Raw genomic sequence first — 25240 nt, forward strand, 5'->3', positions numbered from 1 at the left:
TTTGCAGAAATGTCATGGAAGACATTGGACTTTCCAGAGAGTCTTCTCTAGATCTTTTGATTTCAGAAATGTAACCACAGCTTTTGTCTAGGGTGGGTAAGGCAGTAGGATACAGTTTTGTTTTGAATTCTGAGACGGAGTCTTGCTCTGTTGCCCAAGCTGGAGTGCACTAGCATGATCTTGGCTCACTGCAACCTCTGCCCCTCAGGTTCAAGTGATTCTCCTGCCTCAGCCTCCTGAGTAGCTGGGATTACAAGCATCCACTACCATGCCTGGCTAATTTTTGTATTTTTAGTAGAGATGGTGTTTCGCCATGTTGGTCAGGCTTGTCTTGAACTCCTGACCTCAGGTGATCCGCCCACCTCAGCCTCCCAAAGTCCTGGGATTATAGGCATGAGCCACTGTGCCCGGCCAGAATGCAGTTTTTAGGAGCAGGGATTCTGGAGCCAGACACCCAGGCTCTGCCACTTGTTCACTGTAGGACTTTGGAAAAGTTGTTTCACCTGCATGTGTGTAGGTATGTACTGCATATAAAGCATATAGAACAATTCACATTGTGCTCATCACCAGCTTTTACCTAAGTCGCTGCCTCTGTGCCCAGCACATACAGAAATAGAAACTCAATAATTGGCAACAGTGATCATTCTAAGGAGGCCTGCATGTTCCCCAACCTCTGCTCTACCCTACCCAGAGTCCTGTGTGTCTCAGCCCCAGGAGGGGCAGAGTCCCTTTCTCAGGATGCTCCAACTGCCATTTTCCCTTTGGTTCTCTAGAACATGAAAGAACCAGGGAAGCCCCATGTGGAGGTAGCACTTGGGCTTTCCCATGGGAGTGGGGAGTAGGGATGGTTCCATGCAGCCCATCTCTCTCCTGGAATCAGTGACCCCAAGCACAGGCCTCCTACTGCTAGGAAAGCGGAACTGTCCTCTCTCAGGGAAGATGGTTTTATTCAGTAGTTTACACGGTAGGGAATCAGGTACTGCTGTGAAGGTGGTGGAGACAGAAACACCCCTGAACCCTCGGGGCTGCTCTTGAGCAAGGCAGAGGCAGGTGTTAGGGCCCCTCAGCTCTCTGCCTTCGGCTTCGATGTCTTCTCCTCTGTGTTCTGGCTTGAATGCATCCGGAGGACTTGAGCTTCTCCAATGTACCCTAGTGGGAGGAGAGACAGCAGGCAGGAGAGGACCGGGAAGGCGGGGCCCCCACCTGGGAGCTGCAGGTGGATGTGTGAGTGCTGAGGGGAAGGTCTGAGTCAAGCCCAGCTCCTGCTCTCAGCTCTGCTGGTGACCGAGGAGGGAATCCAACCTGAGAGGAATGGAGTGAATGGAATCCAACCTCTCTTCTTTCAGCATCCAAGTAACAAATATCAGTGAGATGCCTACTCTGTGCCTCTCTGCCAGGCACTCTGGACCCTTGATGGTCTAATCAGGGAGAATAATATACATTGGGGATGTGTTTCCTCTTCCCTCCAGCCTGCTGCCACCCCTGCCCGCTACTCTAGTCTAAGGCACTGAGATGACTGCAGCAGCCTCTCCTTGGTCTCCCTCACCCATTCTTGTCCCCCATAGTCCATGCTGCACACAGTAGCCAGAAGGGGCATGCACACCCTGCTCATAACCCTCTTATGCACCCATGCACACACCTGGCCTTTACCACAGGCCGGCTTCTCCCACCTATCTCATCCCTCCCTTACCACTGTCCCCCACCCAGAGGGCCCCAGCCACTGTGGTCTGCTTGCTTTCCCACCAGCACACCAAGAGGTGGGAGCTTTGCTGGTTGGCTCTTCCTAGACTTGGGTAGGGCTGTATCTTTCCTGGCATTCAGCTCTAGGAGCCCTCTCCCCACCTGCCAGTCCTTCCCACTACTGACCACAGAGCCCTGTTATTCTTCTTACGAATCTGTCTCCACTCCTCCCCAGGTGTTTTAATTTGTTGTCTGTATTCCTCCTTGCTGGGATGTAAGTTCTGTGACAGCAGGAACTTGTCTGAATTCTTCCTCAATGATCCCCAGAGCTCAGCACATTGTGGGTGCTCAATAAATATTTGTTAATGAATGAATATGAATAAGTGAATGAATAGATGAAATGAGCAGCTTCCTTGGGCAGGGACTCATCTCCAAGTTGACTGGAATCCCCTGAGAAATCCAGCCAGAGTGGGCCTTGGTGAGCCCCCCCGAATGACTCACTACTTGGAATCTTACCTGGTTTTTCGCCTTTTGAAAAAGGTGATATCTTCGTTTTCTTCAGGGATTGACTGTGACCAAATACAAAGAAGGGGCTGGGAAGTTCATGCTGGAAACCTGACCCCACAGGTGGCAGGGGAGACGGGGAGGTGGCGAAGGTGGTGCAGGTGCAGTCAGCTGTCTGCTCCAGGGAGAGGCAAGAGTCACCCCTCCCGGAGGACCAGAAAACATCTGTCCATGGCTAGCACCCAGGTGGCCTTCCTGTGTCACCCCAGGCCAGACCCAGAAAACTGTGGCCCTGCTGTCTGCAGTTAGTTCCACTGGGAAGCAAGGCCCTCCTGTCTCTGGAGTAACAAGGCATGGACTCTGCACCAGCCCTCCCCCTAGCCCTCACTCCCTCACTCCACTGGTTTCCTTGTGGACTTCCCTTTGAGTGGGCAAGACAAGAACCCTGCGTCTTGAATGAATTAAAGGTATGAAAGATGCTCTTCCATCTTGTATTGGTCTTTACATCTCCCCATGCCTTTTTATGTGCCTGATGTTATTTTCCCTCCCTACGACTCTGGGAGGGGGCTTTTGAGAGATAGATGAAGCTGACAATCGCAGCCGGGAGGTGGTTTGCCCAAGGTCACAGTGAAGCCTGTCTTCCTTACTAGGCCGTTCCTCCTCTGCTCTCTCAGAGTGGAAGGGAACACCAAGTCCAAGGCCATGCAAGAACCCATGACTTCAAGAAACCTCAGTCCACCCCTACCCCTGCTTCTTCTCACCAAACCCACCCATGCTCCAGACACCTCAAACTTGGCATTCCCCAGTTGTATACCTTCCTGACTTCCATGCCTTCACCCAGGCTGGTCCCACTTCCCGGGAGGACCTTTTGCCACGCTTTCATTTGCTCAGTCAAATCCTACTGCTCCTATCAGTGTTTGCCAAACTCTGTTGGAAACACTCAGGTGACTGTTAAAAATACAGGCCCCCCTGCTTCACCCCCGCCTGCTATGTTAGAATCTTTAGGGGTTTGCATTTTTAACAAGCTCCCGGGGCGAATCTGAGTGCTGCTGGCCTTGGGAGTCAGTTGGGTCCAAGTCTGAATCCCAGCCCTTCTGTTGACCAGTCAGGTTACTTTGGGAAGGCCATTCTATTGTTCCTGAGCCTCAGTTTTCCCATCTGTAAAATGGAGCTAATACTGCCTCAATGGGTTGTTGGATGGACTAGAAAAACTTGGAACACCCAGCGGTGTCAGGCATTATCGCTGCTTAGTGTGGCCTTGCTGACTCTCGGGCTCCACTCACCTGCTTTGTGAGGCCTCAGACAAGTTCGTAATTAATCTTTCTCTTCCAGCCATCAGGGCACTTATTACTGGTATAAAACCACTGCCTTGTGTTAGCATTTTCTCTCTACTCACGTCTTCCCATAGACCAAAGAGCTTCTGAAGAGCTAGGTGTGGCTAATCCAGCCTTATCTGGTTAAAATTGACTCCGGTGGCCCCCTTGGGGTCTCCCCAGCCCTGGCAGTTCAGGGGTTGGTCTGGCTGTGTTGGCCTTGAAGCGGCTTGGGTAGCACTAGAAGGTCCCTGGGGGAGGGGCTGGGCCTCTGCTTCCAGGACAGACTTAGTCAGCCCAGGCCCTGGCCAGTGCCAGGCTCCCTTCTCCGGGTCCCACTGGCCTCACCTGGGAGGACAGAAGGCTGCAGAAGGGCAGGGGCGGGGTGCGGGGCCCACCTGCAGGGTGGCTCTTGCTTCTCTTGAGGAGGTTCGTGCACTTCTTGAAGCTGGTTTAGGAGCTTTTCTGTAGGGATGGAGACTAGGGGCTGGGGAAGGAGCTGAGCCACTGCTGTCTGCAGGAGTCCCAGAGCGAGGTCTCTTTCTGAAAACACAGCCCGTGGGCAGAGTCCTCAGCCCCCAGCCCCCTTCCTGTCCCTGTGGCAGGGCCAGAAGCAGGGCCTCCATCCAGGGCAGGTTTCTCTAAGCATCCCACCTTCTGCCCCTCCTTGGGCATCCCCGAGGTCCCCTCGGGAAAGCTCCACCTTCTCTCCTGGCCCATGTGTGCAGAGCCCCTAGCCCTTTCACATCCCTGTCCTGCCACACGAGGATGTGTATGACTTGTTCTTGGCCCCAGCTGGCCCTCCTTCCCACCATATGCCCGGGCCCACGCTGGGAAGTCTACTGGGGACCTGCCTTCCTCCTCCTCCTTCTCCTTCACTCTCCTGTCCAGTAAGTCTTCTCCAATTAGCTTCCTGGTTCTCACCACTCCTCACCCTTCTACTCAGATGCATCCCCTACCCACTGTCCCAGTGCGTCCGTGTGTGTATTCCTGTGTTCATGTGTATACACGTGTGTAGCCCTATGTGCATATACTTGCACCTGTGTGTGTGTGGGTCTCCCACTGCAATGTGTGAGGGGCTGTGTCTGCTAAGTACAGTCTTTGGATTTTTTCCTCCCAGGTGCCTAGGCCTGGGGTCAGAATGAAAAAGGGGTCCCCTCCAAGGAGCAGGGGTAAGGAAATCCTGCTGAGGAATCGGGGAGGAGGAAGCAGAGATGCTGTCCAGCTGGGAAGGGTTAGTTTGGGGCTCCAAAATGGAGGAGAGGCCTCCGTGGAAGGCCCCCTCCAGGGTGGGAGCTGAGTGACATTTGAGTCCTGCAGAACCAGAGATCAAGGGCAGGACCTTGGCAGCCTCTAATGAGACAGTGCTGCGGGGCTGTGTCCTCACCCTTGGGTGGAGCGTAGAGCAGCCAGAACTGGATCGCGCTTAGCGAGTCTGTTTCCAGGATCTGACACAGGAGCTCCAGGACCTGTGGGCAGGAGGCCAGCACATTCCGGCCAGGAGTACAGGCAAGGAGTACAGGCAAATGTAGGTTCGGAGGGCACCAAGGAGACCCTTCCCCCAAAGTGGGCTCCTAGAGGTGCCTGCTGGGCTAAACTTGCTTCCACAAGGGTCTGTGCCTTTTCCTCCACATTGGACTTTGCACTTAACAGAGGGCTTTGTCTCATGACAGTCCCGGAGGAAGATTCTTAACCTTCCTGCTGGACAGGTGGAGAATCCGAGGCCCTGAGAGGGGATGCTAGCAGGAAGTTGGTGGCAGAACGTGGCCTCAGCGAAAGGCTCTGTGGACCCCACATCCCTGAAGCCTGCTCAGCTGGTTATTCCCTAGGGCCCCTCACTGGGAAGCCAAGGTCCGAGCTGGCCAGTCAGCTCCTCAGAGACACACCAAATCCCACAGGCCCAGGGCCTTGGTGTGGGGATTTCAGGAACCCCACGGTACGCCATACCCCAAAAGTCCCAGAGCCTGGGGATGTTGGAAAAGGAGTGGGGGAAGCCCAGAGGGCAGCCTGAGGGGCAGCACAGGCCGGTTCTGCAAACTGCTCAGCACCGGCTCCCTCCTGCAGAGCTGCGGGCATGCTTGGCTCCTTGCTGCATCCGCAGTCTTTGACATCTTTGCTACTTCCGGGCTCATTTTCCCCTGCGTTCTCCAGTCATTTAGCATCAGGAAAAGATCCAGCTCTGACTGGGATGGGCTATGGGGGCTCCCTAGGCCAGACTGCTGCTGGTGGCTGTAGCTATGGCAGGCTAGAGTTGGGGCCCGAGGTGAAAGGTGGAAGCCCTGGAGTCCTAGGAAAGTGAGGCCCCCTCAGCTCCTGGCGGTCAGTTATCCTAGGACCTGGAGGGGCCCGTCAGTCCCCAACAGGTCGGCCTCATCCTCAGCAGAGTGGAATCTGGGCTGGGCCTCTCCCCAGGCCTCTGCCTGCTTAGGGGCCCACCCTCATCCCCAGATGCCCACCCGCTGTGCTGACCCACCGTGACCTGCCCTGTGCCCCCTCCCCACAGTACCCGAGAACCTAATTCCAGGAGAGGTGAGGCTGCCCTATGGTGGAGAAAGCACCTTAGTCCTGGCTATGCTGCTCCGTCTCAGAGGACCTGGCCCATGGACTACCACTTGGAAGGGCCTCGGCCTGCCCATCCGTGGCCTGGGGGTGCCGAACCCTGTCTGCTCTATCCACTTTGCTGCATTGTGGCAAGGTTTCAGAGGGAGTGTGTGCCTGACAGCACTGGTCACAAGGAAGGTGGCAGGATGCTGGCTCTACCTCTGGCCTTTCTTGGAGGACATCCGGGCATTTTCACAGGGACCTCCGATGTCTTCACCCACTGGGATGAGGCATGGACTCATCTCAGGCCTCGATGGGGAAACGTGAGCACGGAAGAGGTGGGCTCTCATGCAGGCTGTGGGGTGCGGCCTGCTGTGATGGGCAGGACCTCCTTCTTCAACCCATCATTGTAGTTCCCTTCACTAACTCAGCACATGCTACAGCTGGAAGGGACCCTTGACAACAATGCGTTTGTGCTTCCAGTGGATAGATCACGGAACTAGGGCCCAGGGAGGGGAAAGGACTCACATGGAAACCTAGAGGCAGCAGGGGGTCATAGCCCCGGCTGCTGACTCCCCAGGGCTGGAGTTTTCTGGTCTTAACAGTCCTAGGCACCAGTATCCCTGGGAGGGGCCTCACCCTAAAGCGGTTTGTAAGACTCCTAATGTGGACAGCCAGGAGCCTGGGAGCAGAACTGGGCCCTCACCAGCAGCTCCTGATCCTGAAGGAGGAAGGCCTGGACTCCTTCATCTCTGCTGGAAGACTGACTCTGCTGGCCCTGGTGAGATCTGCGGCGGCCAACAGCCCGGGTAGAAGCGGGGATGAGCCTCCCAGTCTCTGCTGAGTACTTTGCCCCCTGCTCCCGCAGAGGCTCCTCCTTCTGCTCCTTCTGCTGGGACAAAAGTGGCCAGAGACTCCAGGCAGTCAGCAAGACGGGAGGAAGAGGGCCGAGGGGAGGAGAGGAGCAGGAGGCCGGGTTACAATCCCAGGGCACTTCGCCTCCCAAATCCCAGCATCGCAGCGTTGCCAGCGTCCCGGGGTATCATCCAGCTCCGCCACCCACCCCCCCGCCACCTGCCCTAGACCCCTCCTTGGGCATCCCCGGCCCTCTCTCCGGCAGCTGGCCCTTCCACTATCAGCTATCATGCTTAAACCAGCAAAAACTCTTCCTCCTGGAACTCAGTAATGGAGGGTCGATCACTGGATGCCCGCAGGTGGTTCTCATTCTCCCTCCCAGGTGGGTCCTCCCTGCTGCTCCTCCCCACAGCCATCAGAGATTTGAAAACAGCATCCTGCACCAAGGGCCCACCGCCTACCTTAATTCCCAGCTCAGCTGCCCCCAGGTCTGTCCCAGAGAGGCCTGGGGCTTGGGGCCTCCTGCTCTTGCAATTCCAATTAAGACTGGTAGTATCCTTCCCCCCATTTTAAAGATAAGAAAACAGAGACCCAGACAGCTTAGCTGAGTTGTCCTGAGTGCTGCAGTGAGTTAGCTGTGAGCAGGAATGAGAAGCCGGGCCTCTGCCTACCCACTGTGGTTGCCCAAGAAAAGGGGCAGAACCAGACTGTCCTAAGAGCAATTCCAGTCACCTTCAAGCTGCCTCTCAGGTGACTTTACTGTTTTATCATCAAGTGGCACCCATGGGGTCACCCCTATCATATTTGAAAACCTTCCGAGGTTCTCTGCTCCTTATGTGATTAGACACTAAAAATTTTGGCGATTAAGAACAAGCTGCTCCTCCCCACAAGCAAAGTCTGCCCCCCCCCTTTCCCACTGCTGCCCACTTATAGCCTGGTTTCTGATCGTGCCCTGCATCTGCCAGCTTTTGAGCTGCTGTGCTAGGTGCCTCTGCTTGGAACTCCTCAGTCCCCTTGTGAACATCTCACTTAGATATCGAAGGCCCCCAAGTGCCGCCTGTCCTAAAACCCCTGCTTGGATTTCTCCACCTAGGTGTGCTTTCTCCCTCACTGTGACCTTTCCCCTGATGTTTGTATGAATCAGTCCCCCCACCCCACCTCTGGTAGGCTGAACTGACTCGGGAAGGAGCTCCTTACACAGGGAAGGATCCGTTTCACCCCTTCCCAGACCAGTTCCTATGTTCCGCACCCACCTCTTTCTTCTTCAGCTCATCCTCCTTGGTGAAGAAGGCGACCCGGGAAGCCAGCTCCTTCAACTCCTTCTTCCAGGCTTCTGGGAGGAGGGGACAAGGTCCTGCCAACTGATGTCAGGGGCCCTCCTCCCCTCCCTGTGCCACCAGGCCTTGGTAAAGGAGTCTGCTCTCCTTCCTGGCCTCCCTGCCTGGATCCTTAAAGGGAAAGGGGGAGGCGGTGCTGTGGAGGGAGAAGGATCTGGATTCACACCATGGGTGGTGGCTGTGGCAGTGGGTGGGGTGCGGGGGTGGGGCATTGCTTTCCTTCTAGCAGGGGCTGATGTTGATGTCCTAGCCTGTGGCATTTCTAGGGGATGCTGGAGAACATTTTGTTGCCTGTGCCAAGATGCACATTGTTTAATCTAGCTTTGCCTCTTTTAGGTCCCTGAGGCCAAGACTGAAGCTGAGGAGATATGGATGGGCCTGTTATTAAGAAATCGAACTACTCCCTGGAGAGGGTGGCAAAGAGAGCCGCAGCCAGCCTTCCAAGTCTCTCTGCCCTGCCCCGGCAGCCCCAGCCCCTTCTCCAGAATCTCCCCTGTCCCCACCAAACTGGCTTCCAGCACCTCAGTCGTGGAAAGGATGATGCTCAGCAGAGCAGAGTCCTCTGGAACGCCAAGCCAGCACTGTGGCTGATTGTTCTGGTTGGCCAATGCCCGAGCACACAAGCTACTAAATATTCCCTGTAGCATTCTGGCCTACAGCTGCCAGTCACACGACTGCAGGCTCAACATCTGCTTGCCCTCTGCATGTTATTACTCCTCAGGCACCTCAAATCCAAGCAGGGGTGTATTTCTGCTGGCTAGGACTCGCTGGGTGGGGAGTAATGCAGACATTAGGCTGTCCAAGGAAATGGGAGAAAAAGTGGGGTTCCCCCAACGGACCTCACTGACCTAAGAGCGATGGCCCTTTCCTTCTGGGCACCCACCCAAGTGAGGCAGCCTTGGGGAGAGGCATAAGCCCCAGGGTAGAGGGAGGCATGGCCCAAGTACCCACCAGAAGAAAGCTGGGGGTTCCGATTAGACTGTGGGTCTCCAATGGGGACAGAGATGGTGGGCATCCCCATCTGACAGCCGGAAAAGACAGTTGACTCAGGCAAGGGGGCTGGAGAGTCCCTGACGACACAGACAGGCTTCCCGGTGAGATCTGCAAAGGGTTACAGGCTGTGGGAATGGAGGCTTAGGTGGACCTTAAGAGCTCCAGGAGGCTGGGAAGAGGCTGAGGGGCAGGGTATTTCTGGCTCCACCTCTTCCAGTAACCACAAGCTGATAGATTATCAGAGCTGGGAGGGCACTGCAACCACCTAGACCAGCGACCACCTCACCCACGGGGGGGGATCCTAGAATGGACAGGGGAAGGGCCTGCTCAGGGCCACACTGTGAGTTGGGCAGAGGTGAGACAAGAACTTAGGCTTCCTGGGCCCCTAGTCCTGAGGATCTTCTGATTTCCTATGACAGGGCAACATTGCCGATGTGAGTACACAGGGGTAGGCAGGCAGCTTAAAGATGAGAATGCTGGGGCAAGGGCATTAAGTCACAGTTTGTGATGGGAGAGGCCTGGGCTCACGTGACAGGGAGAGAGATTGAGCTACACCCTCTGCAGAAAACTTCTGCTTTAGGTCAGCCTGTGCAAGGCTGCATGCAGGGCAGCCTGGAGGTAGTGGGGGCCACTTACACTTGAGGGCCCTTCCGGCTAACCCTGGGTGATTATTATATCACTATTGATAGTGAGGCTTGAAGACCGGCCTGGTGAGGACCTAGCAGGGCTGTTCTCTCCTCCCTGAAACACTTCCCTTTTGGTGCCAGGACCCCTCACTCTTGTCCCGGCTCACTACCTCTCCTCATCCCCTCTGCCGACTTCTCATCTTCTCAACCTCTTAATCTTGGGGTCCCCAGGGATCTGTCCCCAGATTTTTCTCTCCTGTACCTATATGGACTCCTTGATGATCCTACCCAGGCCCACACTTGAAACACCCCCTCTCGAATGGCTCTCACGTCTGTGTCTCTGCCCTGAACTCCAGACCCGACTGCACCCCCATACCTCCACCTGGAGGTCTAGAAAGCATCTCACATCACCCATCTCCCACATCCGAGACCAAACTCCTGACTCCTCCCAGCCTACATTGGCCCTTCTGCAGATTTCCCTGTCTCACTCAATGCACTCCAGTTTCCCAGGTGCTCAGGCCAAAAATCTAAGTCGGCCTTGACTCTTCCTCTCACACTCCACTTTTAATCAATTGCCGAGTCCTACTGAATTTACCTTTCACACATCTCCAGCATAGAGCCACTGAGTCTTCTACTTCTAGCCCCTGGTCCAAGCCACACTTAAGACAGAGGCCAGGATGACCTTGCTAAAACATCTCACTTCTGTGCTCTCAGCCTTCCAAGGGCTCCAGCTGATTCAGGAAGGTGGCTTAATGGTGACAATAGTGGCCCAAATGCCTAGCTGATCTGGGCCCACTGTCTCCCTGATGCCTTTTCCGTTCTCCTCTCTTACTTTACTCCAGCCAGACCAGCTTCTGCTTCCTTGCTGCTGCTCCAACAGAGTGGGAGCGCTCTTGCCTTCTGGACTTTGTATTTGCTGATCTACCTGCCTGAGACATCCTTCCTCCTGCTGTGTGCACAGTTCCTATGTAGTTCTTTGCTCAAATGTCATGTTAATGGCGATGTCTTCTGTGACCACCTTTTAAAAATAGCTATCTTCCCACTGCAGCCTGGGCACTTGACACCTTCCCCATCTCCCATCCCTCCCCACTGGAGGTCAGCTCCAGGAGGGCGGCCACCATGTCTGTCTTGTTCACTGTTGTATCCCCAAGGCCTAAAAAAGTGCCTAGCCAATAGTTCACACTCAATAAATATTTGATGGCTGGCTGGACAGCTGCGTGGCTGACATAGCCTAAGTTAGAGAACTTAGACAACAGAGCACTGCTCCAGGACAGAACTTACCCCTTTCTCTGATTTGTAAAATGGGAGAATCCAGCAGTCAGGGGACACCTGTAGGGAACCTGTCACCCACCCTTGGAGGCTTTTCCCCTGCCCACCGAACACAGTCCTGCTTGGGTTCTTTGGCAGCCCTGGGATCCTGGCCCCCATCCTCTCTGGGCCCCAGCCTGGAAACGGGCTGCCATCAATTCTTCCTTCCCAGTTCTCAAGACCAATTAGTGATACTCCCTCTGCTCCCACACCAACCAGCCAGGCCCTACCTTGGATGTGGGTCACGTGCTGGGGGTGTGGGTGGTGCCGGGAGAAGAAGGAGTGGTGACTGAGGCGTCCAAAGCAGTAGGTGCCAGGGGTTTGGGGCTTGGGGGTCCTCAATGCCTGGCGGATCTGCTCGAAATCCACAATCCCTGGGATCACCAGTTCTTTCTGTGGCGCACTGTCCCTGGGGCTCCTTGGCTTACGCCCTGACTTCTTCTCAGGTTTCAGCTCAGCCTTTGGACTGAAGGAGGGGGTTTCAGGAGAAGCTAATGAAGCCTCCTCTAGCAGTGGGCCCACCTGGGCTCAGAGCTCATTGCTTATCACAGAGCCCCTTCCTGAGGAGCTCTGAAATTTGGTTTCCTGGGTTTCACCACCACCCCCATAGCCCCATAGCACCAAAAGCTAGGCACCCCCAGAGTCGTTTCCCAACTGGTGCAATCCGGTCCTGGTTAGTCTTCCTTATTAGGGAGCTAGCAACCATTTGAGGGAACTCAGACTCTCCCAGCACCCCAGTTTTTTCCCAGAGTCCATATCTGAAACCAGAAAGAGACGCTGCAGACCCACCTACTCATCAAAATACCCGGGGTGGTGCAAAGTCACTTTATATACATCCCTGGGGATGGGGCTGGTCTCAGCAAGGGCCTCTCCCCAAGCCAGACTGTGGACAGCCCAGAGGCCAGCTATAGGCTGTCATCCTCCCCCACGCACCCAGGAGCAGTCTTGGCTCAGACTCAGCTTCCAGAGGCCAGAGCTGGAGCTTAGGCCAGACCAGACCAGAAAGTTCTGTTCCCATGGGGGTCCCTCCTAGGAGAGGAAGAGCTGATGCAGCAGCTACTGGGGCGGTGACGCTGAGGAAAGCTTCAAGCTCTGTTTTGCTTTGCTGGAGACAAGCCAGCTTGGATCCTCTGTCCTCTGCCCCACACCCCTCCCCTTCCTGAGGATGCTGTGCATCGCCCTTGGAGGAAGGTCAAGATCAGCAAAGGTGGGCCACTCCCCACCGGAGGCCTGCTGGGACCACCTTCCTGATCGCTGTCTGCATGCCCTTCTCACGGTGGCCCTGGCTGAAGGGAGTCCTTTTGGAGTACAGATGGACTCTGGATGTGCTAAGCAAGGCCTGCTGCCCCTGGACCCTCTGAGGACTCCACTGACCTGGCCCCTGAGTTTCCTGTTCCATTCTTCATTCACCTCTAAGGGATCTGGGGCTTAAAGAAATAAAGCAAACCTTCTTTGAAAGTTGCAGTTAGCTATTCTCTTCTACCCCCGAGTAACAGAGGAAGTCACCTCCTGCGAACCCCTGAAACTCCTTTGCTCAGTGCTTCTGGCACCTGCTCAAGTCTTTTCCCTGGCCAGGAGGGGCAAAGCCCATTATCTGGGCTAACTTGGGCCTGAGGATCCATTGGGGGGTCTGGCTGACTGACAGCAGAAGTCCAGTAAGAACCACCTCTCTTGGACTCCTAATCTGTTGAGATCCCCCAAGGCCAGCTTTTTCTTCCATCTTGCCCTACCCCAAGCCCTCCTCAGTCAGCAGGGTGGGCATTTGGAGCCTCACCTCATCAGTGGATAATCAGCCAATTGAACATCTGTAGCCATTGTATGCTTTCTAACAGACTAAAGGCCAGTGCACTTAATACTAGTGTTGAAGATGCAGAACAGGAACTCTCACGAACTGGTGGTGGAAGTGTAAACAGGAACAGGCACTTTAGGGGGAGAAATGGTAAGACCTTATAAAATTGAGGATTTGCATGCTGTATCACCCAGCAATTTCTTTCCCAGATATAGGAGAAATTCTCACAGATGTGCAACAGGGACTACTTACAAGAATATTCATACAAACACTGTTCAAAATAGCAAAAACCTGTTGGCAACCCAAATGTCTGATGGCAGAAGAATGGATAAGTAAGCTGTGGTGCATTCAGACAATGGGATACTTTATTGCTATGAAAATAAATGAGCCACAGCTACATGTAACAACATGGGTGAATCTTATAATCAGTAGGAGAAAACTTACAATTCTTGGTTTTGGGATGTTATATTTTTGCAATCTTATTAACTCAATTTACTTTTTATTAATTACTATTAAATAGGCTACAGTATAACAAGATATATGCATCTGAAACAATACAATTGTTGTCATCCACTATATATAATGTGTGGATAATATAAAGTAACTACTAAACTGTATAAATGTTGTGTTTAAAAACATATTATTTTTCTTTCATAAATGGTTTAGTTTACGTGTGTTCCAGAGAACACAAGTTCCAGAGGACCACATAGCCTGAGATCCTTTCCAAAAATAAAAGTTTAAAAGCAGCAAAATGATCATGAACATGCGATAAAACAGCAACAACAGCATCAAACAAGGAAATGCTAAGCACGAAATTCACATAGGGGCTATTTCCGAGGGAAGGCGGGGAGGGGAGGTGTGCAGAAGAAGCACGTATAAGGAGATGTGTTAGTGGTGATGTTCTTGTTCTTGGTTTGGGTGGTGTATTTGCTTGTGTTTATTATATTATTAAATAAACTAATTAAATGGCATAGATGAAAGATGATAGGTGTCAAAACCAAGAATTGTGATTAAATCTATGGACCTGAATATATATATCTAGCCAAAGTGCTAGGGATGGGGTTGGGACAGGACATCAGTGCATTCTGAGAATTAACCCTCAGAGTCACAGAATCTGCAAGGGACCCCAGAGATCTCCCAATGCCAGCCTTCATCAGGTAGTGGGATGGGTTGGTGTTGTCTGAGATCAGGGAAGCAGGGGAGATTTGCTGAGGTCACCCAGAAGGAACCAGAGCCCAGGCAGTCTGACTCACAGTTTGCTGATCTTTTCTCTCCTTAAAAGGAAGCTCCAGACATCCTTGATGTCAGTGACTGGGCTCTAGGTACTTAGATGCTACTATCTTGAGAACAGGATATGTGGAAGCCCCAAATCCTCCTGCCTATGGGAAAAAGTACTCTTTAGAACAGAGACTTACAAATGTGTTTGGCTGTGATGACAGTAAGAAATTCTTTATGTCATGACCCAATTCACATACGGGTTTGTGTGTGTGTGTGAAACTAAAATAATAACATCCTGAAGCAATATTTATCCGTACTACGTATGATGCACACTGATATTTTTACCCTATTTTTGGTTTTTATTTCTTAAATGTTAGATATGATCCATTAAATTGATCTAATAAGCCACCAGGGGTCATAATCCACAGCGGCTGTAGAAAGGCTGACAGGGACTCTAGTAGGTCAAGCCAGCCTGGTTCAGAGCGGGACAGGTGGGAGCCCAGTGTAGTCTGCCCTGCCCTGCCCCTGCTCTCTGTCCCTGGGGCCCCAGCCAGCCAGGCAGAGGGGTCTGAGGGCTCCTATCAATCCAGCCACAGAACTTCCCTTTCTACCTCTGCCCTTCTGGGCTCTCCAGGGTCCATCTCCTCTCCTGAGAGGTCCCTGGACTCACCAAGGCAGTGCCTGCTACAGCATGTGTACGAGAAGCCCTGCTGTCCAAGCAGGAAGGGGCAAGAGGACAAATCGAGGGGAAGGCTGTGGGTTCTGCGGGCAAGTCTGCCTGCTTTGTGACACTGAGCCCAGTGGTTGCTAGGTTACCCTGTTCCCACAACTCCAGAACCTCTGCCCAGCACCCCTCTACCACATCCCCTGCCTGTCTCCCCCTCCTGGAAAGGTAGACAAGGGCTAAGGACCTTCTGTCCCTCCTGACTTCCCTGCTGCCTCCCATCCAACACTTTCAATGGAGCCCAAGGGAGAGAAGGAGAGTCTGAGGCTGGTTTTAGCCAGCGAGAAGCAGATGGAGGTGGAACGCTGGCAGAAGACGTTGGTGGGCTGTGTCCCAGCTTCGTCAGCCCCACCTGGCCTGACCCCACCACACAGGGGTCGGCTTCCATGCGTCTTGGTTCTGGGGACTCATTCTCAGGGAGGTGGGTCTTAGAAGGAGAGAAGGTGACAGCCTGCGTTACCCAGAGGGACCCCAGTCCCTCTCTCTGCATGATAGCTGGGTGGGAAGATTCTGGGCTTGCATTTGGACAGGTGTTCTAATCAGATTTCAACATCCCATAGACACGTTACCTTGGGTAAGTCACCCAGACTGCCACAGATGCAAAATAGTGGGAAGAATCCTTGCTTCGAGTCCCTATTCTGCTACTTCCTAGTTGTGTGGCCTCAGACAATGCACCTGCCTTCTCTGAGCCTTAGTTCCCATAACTCTAAAATGGAGATGATGATACTGCACTTATTCTCACAGGATGTTTGAGAATATTAAGTGAGTTGATATACATTAAAATGTTTCAAACAGTATCGGCCCTCAAGTATAATTTCTTACTATTATTGCCTTCTCTGGGTCTATAAAATGGGATATCCTCGCCTACTTCTGTGGTTGTTCTGAAGACAAGCTAATGGAAGTGAAGCCCTTAGTTGTATGTCTGGCACACAAGAGATGCTCAAAAAGGATAATAATCATCATTATTATTGGTAACTTGGTGGAGGTAGTAGGATGAGTCCTTTGTCTGAGAACTATCTTAGGTAGTTCACTATTTCTCTGAGGCTCAACTTGGACACCTGTCAAATGGGGGTAAGGATAATTCTTAGCCGACAGGGCTATAACTCGATCAGATGTCAGGAGGGGTGTAGACAGGCTCTGTAAACTATGGGAAGGCTTGCAGACAGTGCCGGGTGCTGTCCCTCAGAATGATGAGGTGGGCTTTTCCCAGGGCCTTTGCTCTCAGCACCCCTGGCTTCATACTGGTGCCCTGGGGCTTCCAGATTCTGTGTCTTTTCTCTGGGGAGCAAGAAAACGAAGGTGGGTAGCTAGAGGCAAACCAAAGTCCTTCAAAAATTCTGCCCCTCCCAGCTAAGGGGTGGGGATTCATACCACTGTGGTGGCCCCCTGAGGGATGGCCTCTGGTCTTGGCCTACCCCAAATGCCCACCCATCCTTTGGCAGGTCAGGATGTTCCCTGGCTTTTTCTGGGCCTGTCTCTGCAGGAACGAGGTGACTCTTTTGAAATCATACACAAAACCCCCTCTTCCATACTTCTGGGCATCCTGGCGGCTGTGAAGATAGATGATATAGCATTTGGGAGAAGAGAGGCTTTCTTCCCCGTGACAAGCCACTCCTCCCTCCTGCTTTCAGCACTCTTGAGGCATTTCCCACTACTTGAGCTGACTCAGCTGAGATGAAAACCCACTCTCATCCTCCCCACTGGTGCCTTGTAATGCTTCAACTATGTTATTTACAATCGAGCATGGGGGTCTGCACAGGGACTGCAGCTGGGGGGATGAAGGGGTTCCTCAGGGAATGTCTTCAACACTGGTTTGTAAAAGAAGAGCTGAGGAAACTCTTCTGACTTCTTTGTGGAGCGTCAAAAACTGGAGAGAGATCTGTCAGCCTGAGAGTGACTTCAGGTACAATCCTTGGCCTGGATGACTCAGTCATAACAGAAGCAATATAAACTTCATGGAACACTTCCTATGTGCCAGGCACTGTGCCAACCTCTTAGATATATTACCTCATGTAATCCTATAGATGGGGAAATTAATGATCAGATAAATCTTTAGTTATTTGTGTTGCAAACATATTCTCTCTTTGTGTCTTGCTTGTCTGTGTCTACAGGCAGTCTTTTGATAAACAGAATTCCTAATTTTAACATAACCCAATTTATCAATTTTGTCCTTAATGGTTAGTGGGTTCTGTGTCTTAAGAGATCTTTGTCTACCCAAGGTTATGAAGATAATTCTCCTTTATTATTTTCTGAAGATTTACTGTTTTGCTGTTCACTTTTAGATCTACAATCAATACGGAATTGATTTTTGTGTTTGGTGTAAGATAGGGGTCAAAATATATATATATATATATATATATATATTTTCCATATAAATATCCATTCGACCCAGTACCATTACTTAAAACATCCTTATCTCTGCAGTACCATCTTTATCAAAATTCAAGTATCCGTATATGTGTGGACCTGTCTCTGGACTTTCTGTCTACCAATGCACCAACACTATATTCTCTTAATTACTGTAGCTTTAAATACATCTTGATGTCTATATAAGTGGTATAAGACTTCCAGCTTTGTTTTTTTAAGATTGTCTTGGATATTCTAGTTCCTTTGCCTTTCCATCCAAATTTTAGAATAATCTTATTGATATCTACAAACATTTTTGTTTAGATTTTTATAGGAATCAGGTTAAACTTCTGTATCAATCTGGGGAGAATGGACATCTTTACCATGTTGAGTCTTCCAGTCCATGAACATGGTATGTCTCTCCATTTATTTGAATCTTCTTTGATTACTTTAATCAGCATTTTATAGTTTTCAGCATAAAAGCCGTGGATATGTTTTGTTAGATTTTCACCTATTTCAGTTTTTTTTTAAAGGAACTGTAAATGGTATGATATTTTAAATTTTGGTGTCCATATGTGCATTGCTAGTATATAGAAACACTATTAATTTTGTGTGTTAGTTTGTATCCTGCAATCTTGCTGAACTAACTTACTAGTTTCTGGAGATATGTTGTAGATTCCCTGGAATTTTCTACATAGATAATAATATCATCTGCAAATAGGGACAGTTTTCTTTCTTTCTTTCTTTCCCATATATATGCTTTTTCTTCTCTTCTCTCTCTTCTCTTCTCTTCTCTTCTCTTCTCTTCTCTCTCTTCTCTTCTCTTCTCTCTCTTCTCTTCTCTTCTCTTCTCTTCTCTTCTCTTCTCTTCTCTTCTCTTCTCTTCTCTTCTCTTCTCTTCTCTTCTCTTCTCTTCTCTTCTCTTCTCTTCTCTTGTCTTGTCTTACTGCACTGCCTAGAACTTCCAATACTAAGTTGAATAACAGCGGTGAGAGTGTACATCCTTACCTTGTTCCTAATCTTAGGAAGTAAACACAGAGTCTTTAACCATTAAATATAATGTCAGCTGTAGGTTTTTTTATATATACTCTTTATCAGGTTAAAGAAGTCCCTCTCTACTCCTATTTTTCTGTGGATTTTTGTCATAAATGGGTGTTGAATTTTATCAAATGCTTTTTCTCTGCATCAACTAATATGATGATGTGATTTTTCTTCTTTTGCTTGTCAGTATATTGATTTTTCAAATATTGAACTAGCCTTGTATCCCTGGAATAAGCCCCACTTGGTCATGGTGCACAATTCTTTTTATATATTGCTGGATTCTACTTGAAAATATTTTATTAAGGATTATTGCACCTATATTTATGATGAATATTTATCTGTAGTTTCCTTCTTGTCGTGTCTTTTTCTGGTTTGGGTATCATCAGGGTAATACCAATTTCATAAAATGAATTGGGAAGTGTTAACTCTTTTTCTATTTTCTGGAAGAGATCGTGTAAAATTGATGCTAATTCTTCTTTAAATGTTTGCTGGATTTCTCCAGTGAAACTACCTGGGCCTGGAGATTTTTTTTTTGGGGGTATTTTAAAATTGAAAATTCAATTTTCTTAACAGTTATGGGACTATTCAAGAAATCTATTTCAAAATGGGTGAGTTGTAATAGTTTGTTTTTCAAAGAGTTGTCCAATGTCTCTTATATTGTAAAATTTATTTGTGTAGAGTTGTTTTGTAATATTCTATTATCCTTTTGATATCTGTAGGATTTGTAGTGACATCTTTATTTCATTCCTGATACTATTAATTTGTGATTTCTTTCTCTTTCTTTTTTTGCCAGTCTTGCTAGATAGAAGTTTGCCAATTTTACTGATGTTTTCAAAGAACCAGCTCTTTGTTTTATTGATATTTTTCCTATTTTTTTCTGTTTTCAATTTCATGGATTTCTGCTCTTATCTTCATTATTTCATTGTTCTGCTTGTTTTGGATTTATTTTGTACTGCTTTTTCTAGGTTTGTGAGGGGGGTGCTTAGATTATTTGTTGGACACTTTTCTCTCTCTCTTTTTTTTTTTTGGTAAGGGGATGAAGTCTCACTCTGTCACCCAGGCTGGAGTGCAGTGGCGCGATCTTGGCTCACTGCAACCTCTGCCTCCCAGGTTCAAGCAATTCTCTGCCTCAGCCTCCCGAGTTGCTGGGATTACAGGCGCCTGCCACCATGTCAAGCTATTTTTTTTGTATTTTTAGTAGAGACGGAGTTTAACCATCTTGGCCAGGCTGGTCTTGAATTCCTGACCTCGTGATCCACCTACCTTGACCTCCCAAAGTGCTGGGATTACAAGCATGAGCCATCGCACCCAGACTCCTCTTTTCTAACATATGCATTTAGTGCTATAAATGTTCCTCCCAGTGTACTTTAGCAGTCACCCACAAATCTTGATGTGCTATGTCTTCATTTTCATTCAGATATAATGTATTTTTAAAATTTCATTTGAAACTTCCTCTTTTTTACCAACATGGATTTTTTTAAGAAGCATGTTATTAATTTCCAAATGTTTGCAGATTTCCCTCTTATCTTTTTCATTTATTTATTTTTTTAAAATGAGACAGGGTCTCACTCTGTTACCCAGGCTGTAGTTCAGTGGTGGATTCCAGCTAACTGCAGCCTTCACCTCCCAGGCTCAAGTGATCCTCCCACCTTGACTTCCCAAGTAGCTGGGACTATAGGTGTACACCACCATGCCTGGCTAATTTTTGTATTTTTGTAGAGATGGAGTCTTGCCATGTTAGCCAGGCTGGTCTTGAACTCCTGAGCTCAAGTGATCCACTCACCTTGGCCTCCCAAAGTGCTGGGATTACAGACATGAACCACCATGCCCACCCTCCTATTATCTTTGTGCTATTGATTTCAACATTGATTCAGTTGTGCTTGGGGAAGGTACTCTATATTATTTTAATTCTTTAAATGTGTTGAGGTTTGTTTTGTGGCTCAGGATGTGGTCTATGTTGGTGTACATTCTATGAGCACTAGAAAAGAATGTGCATTCTGCTATTATTGGGTGAAGGGTTCTATAAATGTTAAAGTCTATTGGTTAAAATTGTTGTTGAGTTCTTGTATATTCTTGCTAATTTTTTGCCTAGTTCTATCAATTGTTGAGAGAGAGAGAAGCTTCCTACAATAATTGTGGATTTGTCTATTTCTCTTTTCAGTTCTGTCAGTTTCTTCACACATTTTGTGACTCTGCTGTTCGGTGCACATACATTTAGGATTGCTAGATCTTCTTGATAGACTGGTGCTTTTATTATTATTTAATATCCCCTATGTCTCTGTCATTTTCTTTGCTCTGAAGTTTACTTTATCTGATATTAACTTAGCCACTCCCTTCCTTTAATTAATGATTGCTTGATTTATCTTTTTTCATCATTTTACATTCAACGTTCCTATGTCATCATATTTGAAATGAGTTTCTTACAGACTGCATAGAGTTGTATCAAGTTTTAAAATCTACTCTACCAATTTATGTTCTTTTTTTTTTTTCCTGTCTCACTGTGGGTTTCTTGGACATTCTACTAAGAATTCCATTTTGATTTATTTACAATGTTTTCGAGTGTATCTCTGTACGGTTTTTTTAGTGGCTGCTGTAGGTATTTTATTTTATACATATATATTTTATTTTATACATATATACATATTTTATACATTTATATATATATATATACACACACATATATAAAACGTATCACAGTCTACTGGTATCCTTGTTTTGCCAGTTCACATGAGGTATAGAAGCTCACTTTCCTTTATATTCCTTTATCTCCCTTTGTTGATAATTGTTTTAAATATTTCCTCTACGTACATTTAGAGCCATATCAAGCAGTGTTGTAAGTTTTGCTTCAACTGTCAAACACAATTTAGAAATCTCAAGAGAAGGAAAGCCCATTGTATTTACCCATATTTTTACTTACTGGGCTCTTCCTTCCTTATGTTCCAGAGTTTCTTCTATTATTGTTTCCTTTCTGTTTAGAGAACTCCCTCTAACCATTTTTTAACAGCAGATTTGTGCTGGGTGAGGTGTCAGAGCCCCTGCATCAAGAAGTGGTTGACTTACGGGTTGTTAAGAAGAATTTACCAACAGCAGTATTGGTTTGAAAAAGGAAAGTTTTATTACAAAGAAAGAACGCGGCAGAAGAGTGCAGTGGGGTGCCTCAGCAAGACAGGACTGAGCACATCAAGGGGGACTTTCCTTAGGAGCATTTATGGACCTTAAGGTAGGAGCTTAAGGGTCATTTGGACCATATTAGCCACGTAGATCATGATAAGTGATTATATGTGTTGACATTTTGGTGCCTTAATGTCAGCAAAGGTTGCACAATGAGTTTTGGCATGGCATTCTGGAGATATATAGAATTTCTATTTACTTACAATTTTTTTTTTTTTGAAAGAGACCTGGAACCGGATGACAACTTTAGGTATTAGGGAAGTTTAATTTACCTCTAAATTTCCTAGATAAGGAGTTTGCTTCCCAATAGACTGTTTGATGCTCACCGGGTTGTCTTCACTTCTTTCATTATACTTCTAAATTCCTCAGACAAGGAGTTTTTTTCTCTGGGGCCTGCTCGATGTTCAACAGGTGACTTTTGCTTTCCTCATTTTTCCCCTGACAAATATTTTGGTCAAATCTTTGACCGTCTATATTCCCCCATGCTCATGTCTACCTGCTGCCTACTGGGGTCTCAAGAAAGGGAAAATGCCACTGTGAAAAGGGGTGTTGAGTCCGTCTGGCTAATCCCTACTGAAAGGGGGCATTAAAGGTATAGGTTGTGTTTTACCCTTTCTTGCTCTCTGTCATGAAGGGAATGAAGGGTCATGAAAAACTCATTCATGAAGAGATGGGGAAGACCAGATACCATCAGGACGCCGGTATTGGGATTGCATAGTCATCTGTAGGTGAAATTGTTGTAATCTGAAAGATATAAACTTAATGAGAGCATTAAAAAGTCAGGACCAAATTTCAAAAGAAGAATGACAAGGAATAAAGGTCCAAGGAATGGGAGAAGCCAAGTGATTTTTGGAAACCAATCAGTAGAGGTTCTGGCGCAGTCTTGGTTATTTTGGGAAAGTGTGTGTAGCCATTTGGCTTGTTTGAAGATTTCTTGGACCTTAGTTTCCACTTCTCCAGACACATTAATGTAGGTGTAGCAGGTCTTCTTGATGACAGCACTGACTCCTCCTTGTTCAGCTAGGGAGTAATCTAGAGCTTGTCTATTATTAAACCCATTCCTGCTAGTGAGTGTAAAGACTTTTCTAGTGCTGATAGACTTGTGCCAGTTTTTGCTAAGGCTATTTCAAGGGAGGTGGTAAGTTCCCATATCAAGATTTCATGGTAAGTAAATGGGTGAGAGTTGCAATAGTTCCCACAATTCTGGCCACACTAAGTCCTAGGGCCCTTTTTCTTCTAGAATGGAATTCTGAATTGGAAGTTATGTTCAAGACACTGATTTGGGTATGAGCTATTGTTCTCAGAGTACAATCACCATAAAGAAGAGAATTATTAAGATGGGATAGGGCTAAAGTTTGAAAAGGGTTTAAATAATTATTAGCAGTGCTGCAAAGCCATGAGAGCCCAGGTGGGGCAGGTAACATATTTTTGAGGCTTCTTGGATTAACAGGGCCACTGTTGCTAAGGCTCTTAGGCTGGGGTGAGGGGGAATGACCTTTCTGGGATACTAGGTCTAAAGTTTTCAAAAAATATGCTATAGGGCACTTAAAGGGCCCTAGATCTTGGGCTAAGACTCCCAAAGCTATTCCCCTTCATTCGTGTACATTCAAAAATAAAGGCCTAGTCAGATCTGCTAGGGCTAAGGCTGGGGCTGAGATTAAAGCCTGTTTTTAAGTGTTTACAGCATGCTTCATAACATTAGTCTAGAACAGAGGCTGCTCCTCAGTTCCCTTGGGGGATTCATATAAAGGTTTTGCTATTAATCCAAAAGAAGGAATCCATATTCTGTAAAACCTGGCCATACCCAAAAAGGACCGAAGCTGTTGTTTAGTTCCTGGAGTTGTCACGTTTAAGGTAAGATTTTTACAAATGCTTAGGGGCTCTTTGTACTGAATGTTAAAATAAGACCCAAAATTGAACCCTTTGTGTGGATATTTGTACCTTAGAAGGAGATACTTTGTAGCCACCTTCAGCAAGTTTATTTAGTACTAATATTGTATTTTGGTCTAAAACGGCCTTGTTAGGACTACAGATTAGCAGGTCATCCACATACTGGAGTAGATTGCTATCTGGGAGAAACTGCAGGGTAGACAGGTTTTTAGCTAGGGCCTATCCAAAATGGTGGGGGCTATCTCTGAATCTCTGGGACAGAACTGTCTAAGTTAACTTTGAGCTAGTTGAGTATCTGAGTCTTGCTATTCAAAAGCAAACAAAAATTGGCTATCTGGGTGTACAGGAATGCAGAAAAAGGCATCCTTAAGATCAAGTACAGTAAATCAAGCTGTGATGGAGAGAATTTGTCCAAAAAGAGTGTAAGGGTTTGGGACAATAGGATGAATAGGAATAACAGCTTCGTTAACAATTCTAAGGTCCTGAACTAGTCAGTAGGAGCCATTTTTTTTTTTAAGTACAATTTCCATTTTATTTTTCTCCAGAGAATAGTCTGTCTTCAGTCTTTAAGGACTCAGCTCCTTATATGGGCTTTGGTGGGGGTCATGGGTCAGCACCCACAGGTCTAAATCAGGGTGCGGGTGTTGCGTCCTTGAAGCCTCCACAAGATTGATTTCTGACTACTTTGCTGTGAATTGCACAACTCACATAGTAATGTAGCTTCACATACTGCTTGGAAAGCACAGAGGCATCAAAGATGCTCGCTTCAAAAATGTCCCTGACTGCTGTGGGCTCCACTATGTTTCGAATGACAAATTTCTCAATAGCCTTGTCCTTGGGCACAAATCGGGCACAGTTCATGCAGCGAATAGGCTGCACATGGCTGTGGCCCTTTTTGGCGAGACCGTTGTTCCTTTTCTTTGTCATCTTGGAGGCATGGACTGGAGAGAGGACATCTGGTTTCTTTACAGCTAAAATGGGAGTGTTGCAAGGTGAGTTGCGTGGGTGCAATAATCCATGGGTTGAAAATTTTGTTACTAGGGGCTGTAACCCTTTTTGTTCTTCTAGTTTCAGGGGGTATTGGGAGGTTCTGGGGAACTTATTGGAATTTTTAAGCTGAATGATGATGGGGGCAGCTGATATTGAATGACCAGGAATAAAAATATTCCAAAACTCAAATGGCACTTGTTTTAGAATATGAGGTTCTAAAGACTGCAGTGGCTCTTTTGATGAAGTGTGAGTTAATACAGCTGTGGTCTTAGCTGTAAATTGCTTGTAACTTTGTAAGTCACAATCTAATAATGAAACAGGATGGCTTGGCAGGACTAAAAAGAAGTGGGTGGGTAAAGGAATAGCCTTCCATTTTACAAGGGAGTGGCAGTGTGAAATAGCCTTATTGGGGGTTTCCATCAATACCCATGAGGAAAATGGAGAACTGGCACATTGGGCAGTAATAAACTTTTGAAGCTGAATAACTGGCCCCTGTATCTGTGAGGAACATTATGTCTTGTTCAGCCACAATCAGATTTTTTTTTTTTTTTTTTGAGACAGTCTCGCTGTCACCCAGGCTGGAGTACAATGGCGTGATCTCGGCTCACTGCAGGCTCTGCCCCCTGGGGTTCACGCCATTCTCCTGCCTCAGCCTCCTGAGTGGCTGGGACTACAGGTGCCCGCCACCTCGCCCGGCTAATTTTTTGTATTTTTAGTAGAGATGGGGTTTCACTGTGTTAGCCAGGATGGTCTTGATCTCTTGACCTCGTGATCCACCCGCCTCGGCCTCCCAAAGTGCTGGGATTACAGGCGTGAGCCACCGTGCCCGGCCAGCCACAATCAGATTTACCTGAGGCTCATCCATAGAGATGGAAAAGATAGGGGCTGGATGGATGACTTCTGAAAGTCATCTA

At 48.2% G+C, this 25240-nt stretch overlaps 2 protein-coding genes across 4 annotated transcripts; both read right to left on the bottom strand.

Moving 5' to 3' along the window:
- Nucleotides 1-928: 928 nt before the first annotated feature.
- Nucleotides 929-14939, bottom strand: TBATA (thymus, brain and testes associated). 3 transcript variants are annotated; one of them, XM_032170658.2, is made up of 11 exons: nt 14835-14939; nt 14200-14325; nt 12932-13079; nt 11388-11623; nt 9182-9331; nt 8147-8223; nt 6745-6927; nt 4885-4966; nt 3896-4040; nt 2197-2249; nt 929-1149 (listed from the first exon to the last, which is right to left on the bottom strand). In XM_032170658.2, exons 3-11 carry the CDS (start codon nt 12970-12972, stop codon nt 1064-1066), a joined length of 1053 nt encoding a protein of 350 aa, XP_032026549.1. In that variant the 5' UTR covers nt 12973-13079; nt 14200-14325; nt 14835-14939; the 3' UTR covers nt 929-1063. The 3 variants fall into 3 exon arrangements, with proteins under 3 accessions (XP_032026549.1, XP_032026541.1, XP_058291764.1); XM_032170650.2 differs by having other exon boundaries at nt 8147-8226; XM_058435781.1 differs by having other exon boundaries at nt 8147-8247.
- Nucleotides 14940-23966: 9027 nt separating this feature from the next.
- On the bottom strand, nt 23967-24263 carry LOC131382945 (small ribosomal subunit protein eS26-like). The gene has a single exon (XM_058435783.1). It carries the CDS (start codon nt 24261-24263, stop codon nt 23967-23969), a length of 297 nt encoding a protein of 98 aa, XP_058291766.1.
- Between the last annotated feature and the right edge of the window lie 977 nt (nt 24264-25240).

This window comes from Hylobates moloch, unplaced genomic scaffold, assembly GCF_009828535.3.
Source record: "Hylobates moloch isolate HMO894 unplaced genomic scaffold, HMol_V3 SCAFFOLD_3, whole genome shotgun sequence".
In the NCBI taxonomy this organism is placed as follows: domain Eukaryota; kingdom Metazoa; phylum Chordata; class Mammalia; order Primates; family Hylobatidae; genus Hylobates; species Hylobates moloch.

Bases quoted from the DNA above. Each gene is read 5' to 3' on its own strand.
- LOC131382945 (XM_058435783.1), bottom strand. From the start codon at position 24,263: ATGACAAAGAAAAGGAACAACGGTCTCGCCAAAAAGGGCCACAGCCAT.
- TBATA (XM_058435781.1), bottom strand. From the start codon at position 12,972: ATGGCTACAGATGTTCAATTGGCTGATTATCCACTGATGAG. The intron at 8,248-9,181 runs GTGGGTACTTGG...ATCAGTTGGCAG, and splicing joins GAACCCCCAGCTTTCTTCTG to GACCTTGTCCCCTCCTCCCA. The intron at 4,041-4,884 runs GTGAGGACACAG...CTGTGTTTTCAG, and splicing joins GCTCTACGCTCCACCCAAGG to AAAGAGACCTCGCTCTGGGA.